Below are 14,485 nucleotides of genomic sequence, written 5' to 3'. Positions count from 1 at the left end.
AGCATATGCAGGATCTGTATTTTTGTCTATTATAAAAATGACAGTTCAGACTCAGTGTGGTACTACTTGTGAGTCATAACTAGACGGATTGTGGAGAAGAGATAGAAAAATCATACAGAAGAGGCAGACCTGCCCTTATCTGACATTAAATACATTAACATTTGGGAAAGAGAGGAGACTGCAGGAAAGGAGCTCAAACATTTCTAAAAGAAAATTATTTCTTCTGATATGGAGTTCTTGATCTCACCTTTGGTATTTTATCTTGCTTCTGAAAACAATCCTGCTCTCATTCACCACAACACTCCTGCCATCAAGTATGTCAGCACTTAAAACTAGAGGCTGGACTACAAAATTTACTAATGTTCCAAGCTATTTTATGTCCAGTTGCAATATTATTTCTAGCCGAAAAAGTCAATTTTTATTACGGCATCTGTAAACACTGTAGTATCATGACATGTAAATTAGTCATAATAATTTTGAAATGTATTCCCATCTATTTTTCCATGCTGCATTTTTCAAACCATGAAAGACTTCATATAAAGATCAACAGATTCAAGTTTACTGGCCATAAAAGAAATCCCTTAGGAATAACAGATCTTCAGAGAGTATTTGGTCCTTCAAGTAGATTTAGTGCTGAGACAGTGTGGTAGTTGACGCACAAACAGAGGCTGTTGATAAAGTGGCAATGCATAACAACATTGTAATGTATTATAAAGGAGCAATCGCCTGCAGTTCATCAGTATGGATATGGCAATGAAGTTCTGCTTTACAGATTCCAGGCACTAAAAATTTTGTAGCGGTGATTACAGGAGGTTCTTCTTCCCCTATAAAAAGGAAAAAAAAAGTGAGATTCATTAACTGAAACACTGATTTTGTATTTGGTCAACTTTTTAGAAACAAGGCAAAGAAAACTTCGAAAAAACCCACTCCAGATCATAATGCCATACATTCATGAGGCTGAACTACCATGCTCAGCAACTCCTTATCTAATGAATCAATACAAATTTTCTGCCCAGGCAGGGCTGCTTAGGGAAGACCTTATTAGTGAATGGACCTAGCAAAGGTTTAGTTCTTGGTACTTCCTCAAAATTAAGCTGGTTTGAACTGCAGTTGATGATCTCAGAGAATCTTTTCTTTGCAGATCAGTAGTCTGCACATGAACTGCACTGAAAGACAGAAAGTATTACAAATCATGTGACTTACGATTTTAATTCAGAAGATGAAATCAAACTGGCCTTTAAAGAAGAAAGGAAAGCTCCACCTGAAGATGTTAAATGACAGAGCTATTCACTGCTGTTCTCACCAAGTAATGGGTAAAAAACAGGTAGCCAGAACAGAAATGGTACCGTGAATTCAGAGTAATAACCTAGGCATGTCCAAGGTTATTCTTAGAACAAGGATAAAAGCTAAAAAAAAATATCTATCTACTCCTCCAGTTATTAGGCATATAAGTATTTTGTATGTCTGGGACTCTAAAAAGATTTAATGGGTTGTACTCTAATAGGCAGATGATGCTCAGCTCTAGATACTGTCTCCTTTGTTCCCCGTACCTAACTAGGACTGTGGTTTTGGTTGAGGGGAGGTTTGAGTGAGAGTCAGGGTGGTCTTTGGACAAGGACAGTGAACTGGAAAACCAAACCTGTGGTTTCCTAAGATACTGGAACATCAGTGTTAAGAGCCAACGCTAATGCTACAATGTTTAACCTCCGTAGCTGAAACATGCTAACAAGTAGCTATGTGACTTGAGAATTAATTACTGCACAGACTGCCTCTTTCTTCCACTGACTCCCCGGCAGCTGGGATACCCAGCTGACAGCTCCACGATTGAATCAGGAAGGGAATACTGGAAAGGCATTCTTACCAAAAGGCCACAGATTTTCAACTAGCATCCTAGTTTCATCCAGCACTAGAACCTTTACGGTTTATCATCTGTAATTTTTCCCACAAATATGAGAAAAGGCCAGATTAGAAGATGGCAGGAAATTAAAGAATATAATATTAATTCTGAAACAATAACTGTGTATTTGTAGCTTATTTAATTAAATCAGTAAATCTGTAATTTTTTCTCCCTGAAAAGTTTTCAGATCTTAGTTATTTTGTCTTATAGACTATCTACCCTATAGATAGAAATGCTATATCTGTAAATCAACACCTACATCTCTCAGCCCAGGATAATTCTGGCACCAAACATTATTTATGACTTATCTGAATAATAACAATAATAATAATAATAATAATAAATAATCCATTTATCCAAGAGAAAAGCCTAACATCTACCCTAGATAGAGATGCTATATCTGTAAATCAACACCTACATCTCTCAGCCCAAGATAATTCTGGCACCAAACATTATTTATGACTTAATCTGAATAATAATAATAATAATAATAATAAATCCATTTCACTCTGATGTAGTTGTGATACCAGATCAATGTACTCCAACTACAAAGGTCAGATCAGCTTTTGAGATAGTCTGTGGGAATATTTACACCTTCAAACCGTAGGCATCTAAGCTGCATACCTATGTTGGAGAGTGTCTTGCAAGCATTTAAATTCTCCCACCGAAGCCCATGTGGTCATTCCCCCCAGCCGCGTATCTGATGAGAAGCCTAATGTCATTCTGAAACGTGAGTTAGCCACAGTACAGACTATAGCTCTAACGGTTCTAGTATGTGCTGGAGCAGATAGGATGTCACTTTTAGATTTACGGCTGTTCTGTAAGAATGTTTCGCCATATCATCCTCTTGGTTTAACAACCACACAGCTGTAAGCTGAGTATCCCAGCTGCCGGGGAGTCCCTGGAAGAAAGAACCCATCTCTCCAATAGTAGGTCAATTAATGAGAAGTGACTTATTAATGGAATTCTAGTGAAATCTTAATTAGCTAAGAATCCCATCCCTTTCCCCCCCCCCCCAAGTTAAGGAAGAGAGTAATTTTTCAGAAGTGACTTAAAACCTATCATTTTTACCATTACCTTTTTCTGCAGCCATCTATACGGTTCCTCACATATTATCTTAAAAGTATTTTGAGATGGCAGAAATACACTCACAATAACTGAATATAATTTTTGAAACACTGCGGGGTATCTTACCTAAACCTGATGATGAAGAAACACTTCCTGTAATGGAAGATGTTTCAATTTGGTCTGTCAATAGTCCTTCCATTAAAGATAAGGATAATTCAGATGAAGGAACAGATGAATCATAGATTCCAGAATCTCGAGGCATATCTTTAAGATTTGAAGCTTTAACAACATGCAACAACGGCTGAAGAACAAAGCTGCCACCACCTTGAATGTCCTGAGTTTCTGTGTCTTCTCCAAGGTTTAAGTGCTGAATTATACAGTGAGAGTCTGAATTGGCCACCGAAATAATATTTGCATCTGTTTTCAGGTAAAAATCGCCATCCATCACCTGCTTATTCACTAAGTCATTTAAAACCAAGCCTGAATCAAACTTTTCCATAACAGGCTCTGAGTAATGTAATGAAGGTGGAGGGAAGGGAATAAATTGTTTCTCAAACCAGTCTGGTTCCTGATCAATGAACTGATGCATATTGCAAATGGCAACATAAAGCGACCTCCCAGATTTGCTCCTGAAATAATTCCTTTTACTAATGTTAACAGGACACGCCTCCGAGTCCTGTACAGTAGGATCTCTGGAGTGTAAATGTGAATACAGCTGAGGGAGATTGTCCATGAGTTTGTATTTTGTACTGAGATCCAGAATACCAGGGATGTCTCCTTCACAGGAGTAATCAAAATAGACTGCAATAAACTTGCAGAGGTCATTTGAATTCTGCTTTGCTTGACGAAGCTTCTCTGCAACAGTCAACACAGCAAACAGAAAGAGCTCTCCTTTTCCTGCATCTTTGGTTACCCCTCTGTGTTTCCAGTTCCTTTTTTCAACAAAGTATTTCATTCCCTTGGAACACACAATGATGATGAACTGGGACTCATTTATTTTTTTAATAAGCCACTCTTTCTGACCTTCTTTACAAATTTTTAGATCTTCCCACAAATCTAAAGCCACCTGTAAAAGAAAAGAACATTCTGGTCGATATTGACTATTAGATTATTAAGATATTTTTGCTAATAAAATTAAGATGAGTTATACTGAGTCAGCTTTTATTTAGCACACAACTAAGAATTAATGAGGAGTTTAACTACAGCTTGTCCCTGATGCAAATATAAGCTGTTTTAAAAGAGAAATAAGTAATAACTAACCTAGTATTGATAGTGGACAAATTGGAATCAGAGATATTAACTATGTCAGTAGTTATTCACCAAAATAAATACGGCCTCATGCTCATTCTAAACTTTGTGGGCTGAATACTTCAGTGGGCTAAGGAAGTGGGTGAATTGCTAAGGTAAAAAGGAAAACCTTCCAGACTGCCTCAGACAATTTAACTGTTAAATATCTGGGTCCATAACGGGCTGAATATAACAAAAATCACAGAATCACAGAATCATTTCGGTTGGAAAAGACCTTTAAAATCGAGTCCAACCATTAACGTAGCACTGCCAAGTCCACCATTAAACCATGCCCCTAACTACCATAGTAATTTATGATCTTTTGCATATTCATGAAGTCTGATGCCAAGAATTTTCATATCTAGATACAAACATAACTAGTGTGTACAACATCCAAATCCTTTCAGTTAGGATGCAAAACAGCAGAAGCTTGTCTCTGGTAAGAAAGCTCTGAAAATTTTTATCGTAAGAGTTATCTGATTTTGTACTTTTTTTCTAAACATTCTACATGATCTGAAATGCCCATGTACACCAAGGTGAAGGACACAACACACTACCCCATGAAAGACAGAACAAGCAGTAGAACAACAGAAAAAAATAGATGCAAAAAACTTTCATAATAGACACACATGAAAACACTCACAAAGCCTTCTCTCAAGCATTTTTCCAGACGACAAAGTATTTTTGCTCTGTCACCCTAAGAGTGGAAAGCTTTGCCATGCCAGAAAACAGAGAGTAGATGGATGCCTGGAACTCAAGGACTCATGAAAGCTGTTACCAGACGGTCAGCTACAGGGGGAAAGCGATCATGCCTGAAGCAGTCAAGCAGTTGGACCAGATGGTCATTGCAGGTCCCTTCCAACAGAACTATGCTATTCTGTGCATGGGGAAGACAAGTCATTTTGCAGCTGTTTGGGAGATATTCTGATAAAGGTAAAACACAGATAAGTTTTTATTTTGCGTCTGGTTTTGTTTCTGTTCTTCAAAATACTGTCTGATCTGCTATCTGTATTAAAGGATTTCTAGTATGGTCAAGTTATTATTTTAAATAGCTATTAAATGGCCCTGGGTTTTTCATTCTTGAGAAAACATTCCATATGAAAATACTGATCCATTTGGAAAATAATGGATCTGCAATCCATATGAAAAATACTTGTGTGACTGTTCCATTATGCATCGGGCATCACTTTTAATATTAAACTCCACAGCTTTAATAACACCACATTATTTCTGTATTTAGATGCTATCAGTATTCTGTTATGTAAACCTTAAATGGTGCCTAACACCATATGTTCCATGTGTTACATAGTTATATGTACAGAGTTACGTTAGGGTACATAGTTATAGCGGTAACAGCTCACCTTAACACTATTCCAAAGGATGATGTAGCAGGGCCAAAGTACATCCCGGAAAAGGGGATTCAAATAAGTTACTTTTAAACACCTGACCTGAACTCTTTTAAACGTATGGATGAATTATGAGCCCCCCCCCGCCCCGAAGGGGGGCAGGGCGATGTGGCCGGGTTGGCCGCTGGAGGGCAGGGTGGCCGCATGGGTGACAGGGCTGGTCCCTTCCGAGTCCTAAAACGCAGCGAGAATAACAGTTGCCTTGTCTTTATACAGCTAAAAAGTGAAAGGCCGGACAGATATTGATTGTATTTTAGCAAGCAGCCTGAGATTCTAAGCCTTGATGTTCAAAGTAACAATCTGAATGTCTTTCTCAAAGCTTTAAATCAAAACCAAGAAAAACACACAGATTTTACAGCGTTAAAGGGAACATAATTTTTTTAAAAATCAATAAAAATTCATAACTAATAATTAATCCTAATTACAGAGATTTTGCTCTGAGTCAACTGCTTTTAAATTACAATAAAAAATTATTTTAGGAATACTGAGATATATCAGGTACACACCAATACCTCTTTGTGGCTGCTGACTATAACGATGCAAGACCTACTAAACAGAAAAACAAATTAAAACAGGGCTGAATGAAAATCCTGGAATCAGTATAGTACAAGCTTTCCACAATTCCATTTTTTTTTTAAGCAGGCTGTGATGTGTTCCTTTCCATAAGTTAAAAAAATAATAATTATATGGCAAATATTTAGAAAAACAACAGAAGTTATTTCTGTGGAAGGAGAGATTGAAATACCTCATTTTCAAGCACAAATTATTATGAGTTCTGGGGCTGCTGCTTCAATCAAGGAAAAAACTGTTTACAGAAGAAATGCTGAGTTTACCTCACAGCCACAGAAGTCCTGAAGAAAATAAGCAAAGCACTGGATGACATTAATGTGTTTCTGGCAATCTTTACTGGAATAGCAGATGAACACTTTTGGCCGGGGACGAAGCCTTTCCACATGGAGACCTGCAGCATATGCTGAAGATTCTGAGCTCTCCTCATCTAGATGAGAATATATATTTTCTACATTGGAAGACAGAAAGAGAGTTCACACTACAAGGCTTGGGTTTATTTTTTGGTTTTGTTTTTTTTTAAAAAAAAAAACACTTTTGCAGGCTCATTACTAATGCAAACAGTAATGACATTTTTTCAAAAGATTGTGCTTTCCTTTCCAGCCTGAAAAAGTTGCACACGCTCTATTTATCCAGCTTATGAGTGGCTACATATGTGCAACACACTCTGAAAATGAAATGTGCAGTTATTACTGTACAGCTCAGAAAACTTAAGAAAGGTTTATTTTATAAATAGAATGAGGTTGTTTCACCTCTATCCAGCTTTATGAGTCTTCATCTCTGTTCAAATACTATAAGCCTTAAAGATGTATCATCAAGATTTTCCTGTATAACAAAGTCTCGTTTTAAAACAAAAACACACATGCACAACACAAGCCAGGTAAGAATATTAAATTCCAGAACACAGATCCCTTCAGAATATCATACAGTATCTTTCTGGTAGATATATATACATATACATAAGTTTGGACATTAAATTTGACATTGATTTGAATTAAGTTATGATTAATCTAAATCAAAACAGCTATTGGCGTTTCTTTCCTTGTATAGATGCTTTTATATTGCAATGTAAAGGTCTGGTCTTACGCCAGACTAATTCAGTCTAGTTCTACAGTTGATTAAGCTAATTTGGAATAATGTATTAATATTTCAAAACACAAGTATCCATCTAGGGATTTAATTTAGAAATATTCATCAGGAATAACTATTCTGGAACAACTCTCTCTCCAGACAAATCCTCAGTGATTTGTCTCAGTTTTTTGTTGGAACTGTGCTAGCTGTGAGCAAAGGGATAGCTACAGAAGACCAGAAGGTAAAAGGATTTAACCCAGATGGGATATAGCACTTGCAGTATACCTCAATGCCAAAATTCAGATGGATAACACAGATATGTGAGGTTTGGGGAAGTAATCTTTTTCCATATTCATGAAACTGCATGATTCCCTCAATTCTACAAAAAATGCCAATTGATTTTTAACATCTCAATGTGACAAGTATGGCTTGCCAAGCTCCTAGACACAGAGGAGAAGCCAGCAGAAGGATGGAATCTAATTTAGAGAAACATCTGCAAGTAAGTCTGAGAAAGAGTAAATTTAGGAAGATGGCTTAGGATGAAGTGTAAAAGCAACTTCCAGGAAAGTGAGCAGATCTGGAATAACAGAAACAGGCAGTATTCCAGACAGTCCTGAGAACTGCATTGGTATCACACAGTTTTACTTTCCTTATGTTTATTTCATATGTTATGTTTATTAAAATATATTTTTAAATATTTCCATATTTTAAATAAATACGAACTAGACATTTCTGAATGAAATAAGGGAATGTTTACAGATCTGCTTGTATTCTACATTGTCATGTAGTACTTTCACAAATAAAAAGAAACTCAAACTCAAAAGTATTTCTTAACAACAATTCTGTTCTCTCCTTTCTACAGTGACATCTTGATTTGTGATACAATACTTCTATGGCAACAAATTATGATCAAGCACTGATTAAGAATTTGCTGCAAGTTCCAACACGCAAAAAAGCTGTGGGGAGGAAGGAGAGAGAAGTAGAAAAGAGCACTCTTCAGATAAAGGTACTTCTGGAATAAACCTACCAGTTAAAAGACTTTTTTGGTTGAAAAACTGTATCTTTAAATGGAACTCTGTACCGAAAAACCATCTTACCTTGCTGTTTCTTGCGGCACATCACTGTGAAAAGGGTTGCAAATGCTGAAATGACAACTAAAGGGACTGTAATGGCGATAGCTCTTATTGGTCCAGCCCACGGAGAATGTACTTTGAAAAATACAGTAGAATTAGCCACATGCAAATAAGCGATGCTATAATAAGCTAATAAAATCTTCACACTGGGAACATAAAATAAAACTGCTGCAATACATTATTATCATTCTCAAATATAGAGTAGAATCAAACATCATGTTCTGCTCCATTTTAAATAGGTTTCATGCAGGTTTACCTCATCACCACAGCATTAGTGACTATCACAAGTAACAAGTGCTGCACGCCAATTCATACCCTCCCCCGCTGCAAGTTTTGATAAGGTACGCAATACTCATTCGGACCTGACAGACTTTTGTTCCAGGGTGCTGAACTAGCCACTTAGAAAGAACTGTCTTCCTGCACAAGTTATCTTTAGCAATTATGATTCAGTCCATCCTGCCCACTGCCTTCATCTATAGCTATGTTTTGTGTCTGCAGACACATTCTGAAATCCCTATTTAGCTTTTCAATAACCTGTCTGATACATAGACATGCTAAGCATCCTCCTGACAGGTTTTCCAGACTGCTGGATTTCAGGGCTGAAGTACACAGGCAGGTAGTGTTTAGGCTGCTCTCAGTTTCATTACATTATTTCCACACTACTGCATGCATCAGTTGTACGCAATTAAAATACAGGCTACGATTCTTCATGTCCATATATACAACAAAAATGACTTTCCCACAAAGATTCTCAATTACATGTTGATCTAATCTGTACTAAACATAAATGTACAGAGATGCAGATGCATATTTACAAGTGTGCATGTCTACTCTTTTTTCCTTAAGTCGAAAAATCACAGCACCATTGCCTCAGTAGTCCTGATGACAGCAAACAGACACAGGTGTGGCGGTGCGCTCCCCCCACAACCCCCATCCTGTCCTTCACCTCCTTATCAAGGAACTACCAATGGCAGAGATAATAACCGTGTCTGGTCTGTCACGGCAGTATTCGACTCGAAGTGGCCTCAGGGGTTTGACCTGAGATCTCACAGAACAGGTAACAGGTCTAACAATCAACCCAACTGAGTGATGTCTGGGTGGAGGCAGAGGCTTCACAGTCCAGCATTGCTTCAGCAAAAGCCAGGAAGACCCCCCCCACATCTGTACCGAATACCCTGCCCTGTGCTGACCCATGGGCCCTGCTGACCTCCGAGAGGGTCCATCAGCACACAATAACTGACTTGGGCCTGCCTCACCGTCAGTATAAACCTGGCGTTCAGAATCCTCTGTTTTGAGGACAAGAACTCCACCCACTGGACAGGTCAATGAGTCTGGACCTCTCTCCTCCCTGAGCCCGGACACCTCTAGTAAGAGCTGTGCCCCCAGCTACGCCTGATGTCACCCAGGGAAGTATTGTTAACTGAAGCGCTGAACTCGAGCTCGATTGCTGCAGTAAGTGCGTTTACCATTTACCAGTTAAGGTGGCAATTCTGAATTTGTCGTAGCTGCCACCTTAACACACCATCTATTTTCATCCACTTTGCAAAACTGTTCCACTTCAAGTCCTTAAAACTGGACTCTAACAGGCAAACGTTGACTCTCGATAAAAGTCCTTTGGCTGGGCTCTGACATGTAAATGGTAACTCCAATGAGTGGCTGTATATATAATCCTTTAGACTTAAACCCGTTGCCCAAGTCTGAGACTACAATCAGATGCAGCTGCACCTAGACTCCCCTTTGAGAAGGAGCTTAGAAAACAAGGGGATGAACCTTGTGACTCAACTGGGAGGGCTGTCTGCCCCTGCCCCTGGCTACTTAGACTCTTGCCCCTTAATGCAACAACAGGTCAAACAGAAATTTCTTTCCAACATAATTAAAACAATCTAAATTAATAATACAAATACTGTATACTGTTTAAAAAGGAAATTCATACCTGGTTTTAGCGCATAGTGCATAGTTTTCCTTGTTGTATTAGTGTCATCAACCAGCTTTGAAAGGTAAGAGTTGAATTTTATTTTGTGGAAATTTAATTTTATTCATTTTCTACAATATGTAAACACTGTAACAGCTATTATGACCAAATGTGAAGAAACTTACTGTTCGAAGTTAAAATTAAAGAGCACCACAAACTAGTAATTAGTGAAATCACTTGTCTTTGTGGGTACATAGTTTAATGTTGCAATATTAACTTTCAGAGTTCACATATTATCATCACCAAGAGAAATACACAGCTTTCAAGTATAGTAAAAATTGACCAAACTAAAGAATTCCCAGAAAATAAAAAATTCAAGTCCAAGAATTATGCAGGTCCACAACTTTACTTGAAAGCACAAATGAAACTGCTATGCATTCAGGGAAGAAAAACTATGGAAAGGTCAAGAGTAATCTGACTAAAAACCTTTACTTGCCCAAGGTACTTTAATAGGGATGACTGAAGTCCACTTTTACCACTGTGACTTGAAATACTTCAATTTCAGCTAATTTCTCCATCAACGTGCTCATGTAGCTGTTGTATAAATTACTATTTATAAATATTACCTCAATTATATAATCCCCTGGAGATACATTCTGAAGAATACAACTTGTCGTATCTGTGTTTTGCTCCTACATCAAAGAAAGAGAATACTTTGCAAGCCATTCACATACTTTAAAAACCTAATTAAAAATACATTCACATTGATTTAGAAATATGGAATACTCTCCTGTATTAAGACACCTTAAACCAGCAAAACTAAGTCTTTCCATTCAAATATGCAGGGACTACAGTTGCCTGCCTGCAGAACTACAACGTGACTAATTATTAAAAAAAAAATAGATCCTTAAAGTTTGGCCTAACACATAAACTCTACATTATGTTCTGAAGCTGCTTAGCTTTTAGAGATTTAGGATGAAAGGGTGACTAGTGAGAACAAACTTGGCATCGATACTAACCAAAGTTAAGGAAAATAATACAGCAAACTGCAGCTCCCATAATAAGACTTCGGCACACAGCTGTACAAAATGACAGAGAGCCTGATTCCATGCACATACTGAAATGATAACTATCTTGTGATAATCTCAGATGGGTAGCCTGAAGCGATCAATTTTGGTGTAAAGGTGAAATAAACCAATACAAAATAATATGCGTAACAAACATAATAAAACTGCAGTTTGAAGTACTAATTAGTTGTAGGGTCTTCAATAGAGAGAACACTTTTCCTATTTGTTTATGCCATCCAGCTCCAGTGAAGCCCTCAAGCCTGGATTTGACTGATAAGTGCTATGAGAATACAATTATTATTTACACAAATAATGTCAAATAGTTTTAAAATTTTAAAATTGATAGTATTCTATATTATATTTTTAAAGTTTCTATAAAACCTTAGAACACCTAGTATTAGTAGGTTTTGTGCTTTTTAAGAGTTGCAAAACTCAGCAACGTACCTGTTTGCAGGTCTTCTGCTTAAATGGCCCTTCATGCTTAAGTTTGTAGTGAAGAAAGTAATATCTAAAGCCAAAGTTGTGAGGTGCATGATCAAAGGACACTTGCATGTTAAAACCCTGCTGGGTAACATTCAGGTTCCTTGGCTTCCAGTCTGTCAGAGGAGAGAGTAATGAATTGGAAAAAAGTGACTCTTCAAGTGCAGTTAATTTTTTGTAAGATAAATATACAGAAAGTATTACATTTTACTTACAAGGTTTGCAGACAAGGTTTTCTGGCTGTAGCAACAATTCACATGCTACAAATACACATAAGAATTATTAATTACACAGTACAAAAATGCTATGCTATTTAAATAGAAAAAGAATGAGGGCAAAAGAAACAAATTCACCATTTTAAAGACAATGTCCCCATTTCTTTTGAAGGCTCTGATATGCCTAGAGTAAATATATTTTGCAAACTCAGCTGCTTTGTTATAATTTCAAATCCCTTCTCATCTTTATATTTGAAATACAGGTTCATTACTTTGAAAACAGCACTCCTGAGTGAGACAAAAGTGGTAGCACCAGGCACAGCACAGCAGGAGCGCAAGCTGAAACTAGACTTAAATACATTTACTGAGAGTAAGTATGCTGAGCACTATTACAGAGACAAATGTTACTGCTGTCTGCATCAACAGACAGGCTTATTTTAAGAAAGTTTTATAGGGGAAAAAAAAACCCTAAGTAGGACAAGTATCAACATTTCACCCCAAAGGGTACTTGGAGTTTCTCATCATACTATTTAAGCCCTGAGGAGTTTATTCAAGTTTCTGCTCTCTAACTCCAATGAGAATTGCTAAGTAATTTTAATACATTTAATTTGTTGCTATTAAATTTTATATGTATTCCTCAATACTACCTCTAGATAACTGTTTTTGAAACTGTGGTCTCAAACAAAACTAACCTGAGCTTCTTCAGAATGTGCAGAGGGGAGAAGGAGCAAACCATGGCCATGAATGAAATGTTCCCGGGAACCATGGCAGTAATCCTGCTGTAGGCAAACCTGAGAGAATCTCAGGCCTACCCGAGACTTTTCTTCTGGCTGTTGCCTAACACATACTATCATACGCCACAGATTTATCTGTGGCATTCAAATTCTTTCCACTTAACACCCAGATCTTCCTTCGAAGACTATGTCAGTAACGATCTTAACCCACTCATCTAACATCATCATCTACTACATTCCTTTGTTGGGAAAACTAAAAAGCCAGGGTGGGGCACCAACGGTGAAGAGATGATATGCAATACTATACTGTATGCAATACTTACGTCTAGTTCGGAAGAAAAATGGGTGGTAATTACTTTCGTTTTTAAGGGATGGAAAAGGAACAATCTTTACAAAGTAATCTGTTTCAAACTTCAGATTTACAAAGGGCTGTGATTCCATTCCCTACAAAAAGACAAGATTGCAACATATTTTAAAATCAACTATTACACCTGAAAGTATCTCTCAAAATAAGCACACAGTTTTACAAACATAAGCAGAAATTAATATATTAAGAATCTTTTATCTACCCCTCCTTTACACATTGACAGGTGAAACCTCAATACAGAGCTGGATGTGGACTATTACAGACGTGCACCTTACTCCACAGCCACCCAAATGATGGTTTCCAGCTTCGTGAAAGCTTCTATAGAAGGGGACTAGGTCTGTCTCTAAAGTAACAACTACCATTAGTTCAAAGAACGATACTTGCAGGAAGCAACCTGCATCCTTAGCAAACAGCACATTCTGTACATAGTTGCATAGAGATACGTTTAGATTTCATATGCAGCATATAAACACTTTCAAGACCACTCACACAATCAAGCAACAATGAAACTTCTTGAAACAAAGCACTTACTGTTCGTTTAAAACTGGGGCTGAGCTGCTTTGGATCTTTTAAAATCATCTGCTGGCATTGTCTTCCCTCTGATTTTAACTCCTCAAGTATTACTCGAAATCCTTTCAGGTATTCAATCCCTGCAAACAGCAGGGCATTTAAATAGAAGACTAATATTTCCAAATGCATCAACATGAAATATGTCTGTGTTTAATACCTGTTGTTGTACATCAGTTCTCCCTGCATTTTCTATCTTGCCTATTTAGAACTCAATCCTTGGCAAAGGCTGCAATTACTACATACTTGTGTAATGCTTAGAGGGGAAGGGCCCACATCTCAGTTTGGGGCTTCCAAATTATCACAATGTAAATTATTATTACCTTCATCCCCTCAGGAATACTTTTTAGAAACTTCACATTTCTGTTATTAGCAATGAAATGTAACACTCTGCTAGCAAATTATACAAATACCCCATTACAACATCTTCCTATAATTTCTGAGACTACCAGATTAAAGTGATAGCGGCTGTTACAACTTCTTTAGTTCTAGTGTAGTACAGGATAACAGAAAACTTGACTTAAATGGAATGGAATTCATTCCAGTGAGTGAATACTTCCAGTTACTTATACTGATGCCAGAACTACAGCCATTTTTTTGCAAGTTACTCTAATACATCTAATTCTCAGCACAGTGTCTGCACATTTCTTTGCAATGTTCTCATCATGGAATTACTTTGTTACAAAACTAAACAGAGTCATGGTGATGCAAATG

General features: G+C 37.3%; 1 protein-coding gene across 2 annotated transcripts in view; it reads right to left on the bottom strand.

Moving 5' to 3' along the window:
* Window positions 1-395: 395 nt before the first annotated feature.
* Window positions 396-14,485, bottom strand: part of IL17RD (interleukin 17 receptor D) — a 50,551-nt gene continuing 36,461 nt past the window's right edge. Inside the window, exons 4-13 of one of the 2 annotated variants that reach the window (XM_040592923.1) lie at window positions 13,736-13,854; window positions 13,161-13,281; window positions 12,104-12,148; window positions 11,853-12,004; window positions 10,968-11,033; window positions 10,363-10,417; window positions 8,394-8,504; window positions 6,492-6,676; window positions 3,092-4,031; window positions 396-824 (exon numbers count right to left, since the gene is read on the bottom strand). In XM_040592923.1, the coding sequence (XP_040448857.1) occupies window positions 709-824; window positions 3,092-4,031; window positions 6,492-6,676; window positions 8,394-8,504; window positions 10,363-10,417; window positions 10,968-11,033; window positions 11,853-12,004; window positions 12,104-12,148; window positions 13,161-13,281; window positions 13,736-13,854 (1,910 nt within the window). In that variant the 3' untranslated portion in view covers window positions 396-708. The remainder of the gene's footprint in view (window positions 825-3,091; window positions 4,032-6,491; window positions 6,677-8,393; window positions 8,505-10,362; window positions 10,418-10,967; window positions 11,034-11,852; window positions 12,005-12,103; window positions 12,149-13,160; window positions 13,282-13,735; window positions 13,855-14,485) is intronic. The other variant, XM_040592924.1, reaches the window with a different exon arrangement.

Source organism: Falco naumanni, chromosome 4, assembly GCF_017639655.2.
Source record: "Falco naumanni isolate bFalNau1 chromosome 4, bFalNau1.pat, whole genome shotgun sequence".
Classification (NCBI taxonomy): Eukaryota; Metazoa; Chordata; class Aves; order Falconiformes; family Falconidae; genus Falco; species Falco naumanni.
This window is presented reverse-complemented; position numbering and strand designations above follow the sequence as displayed.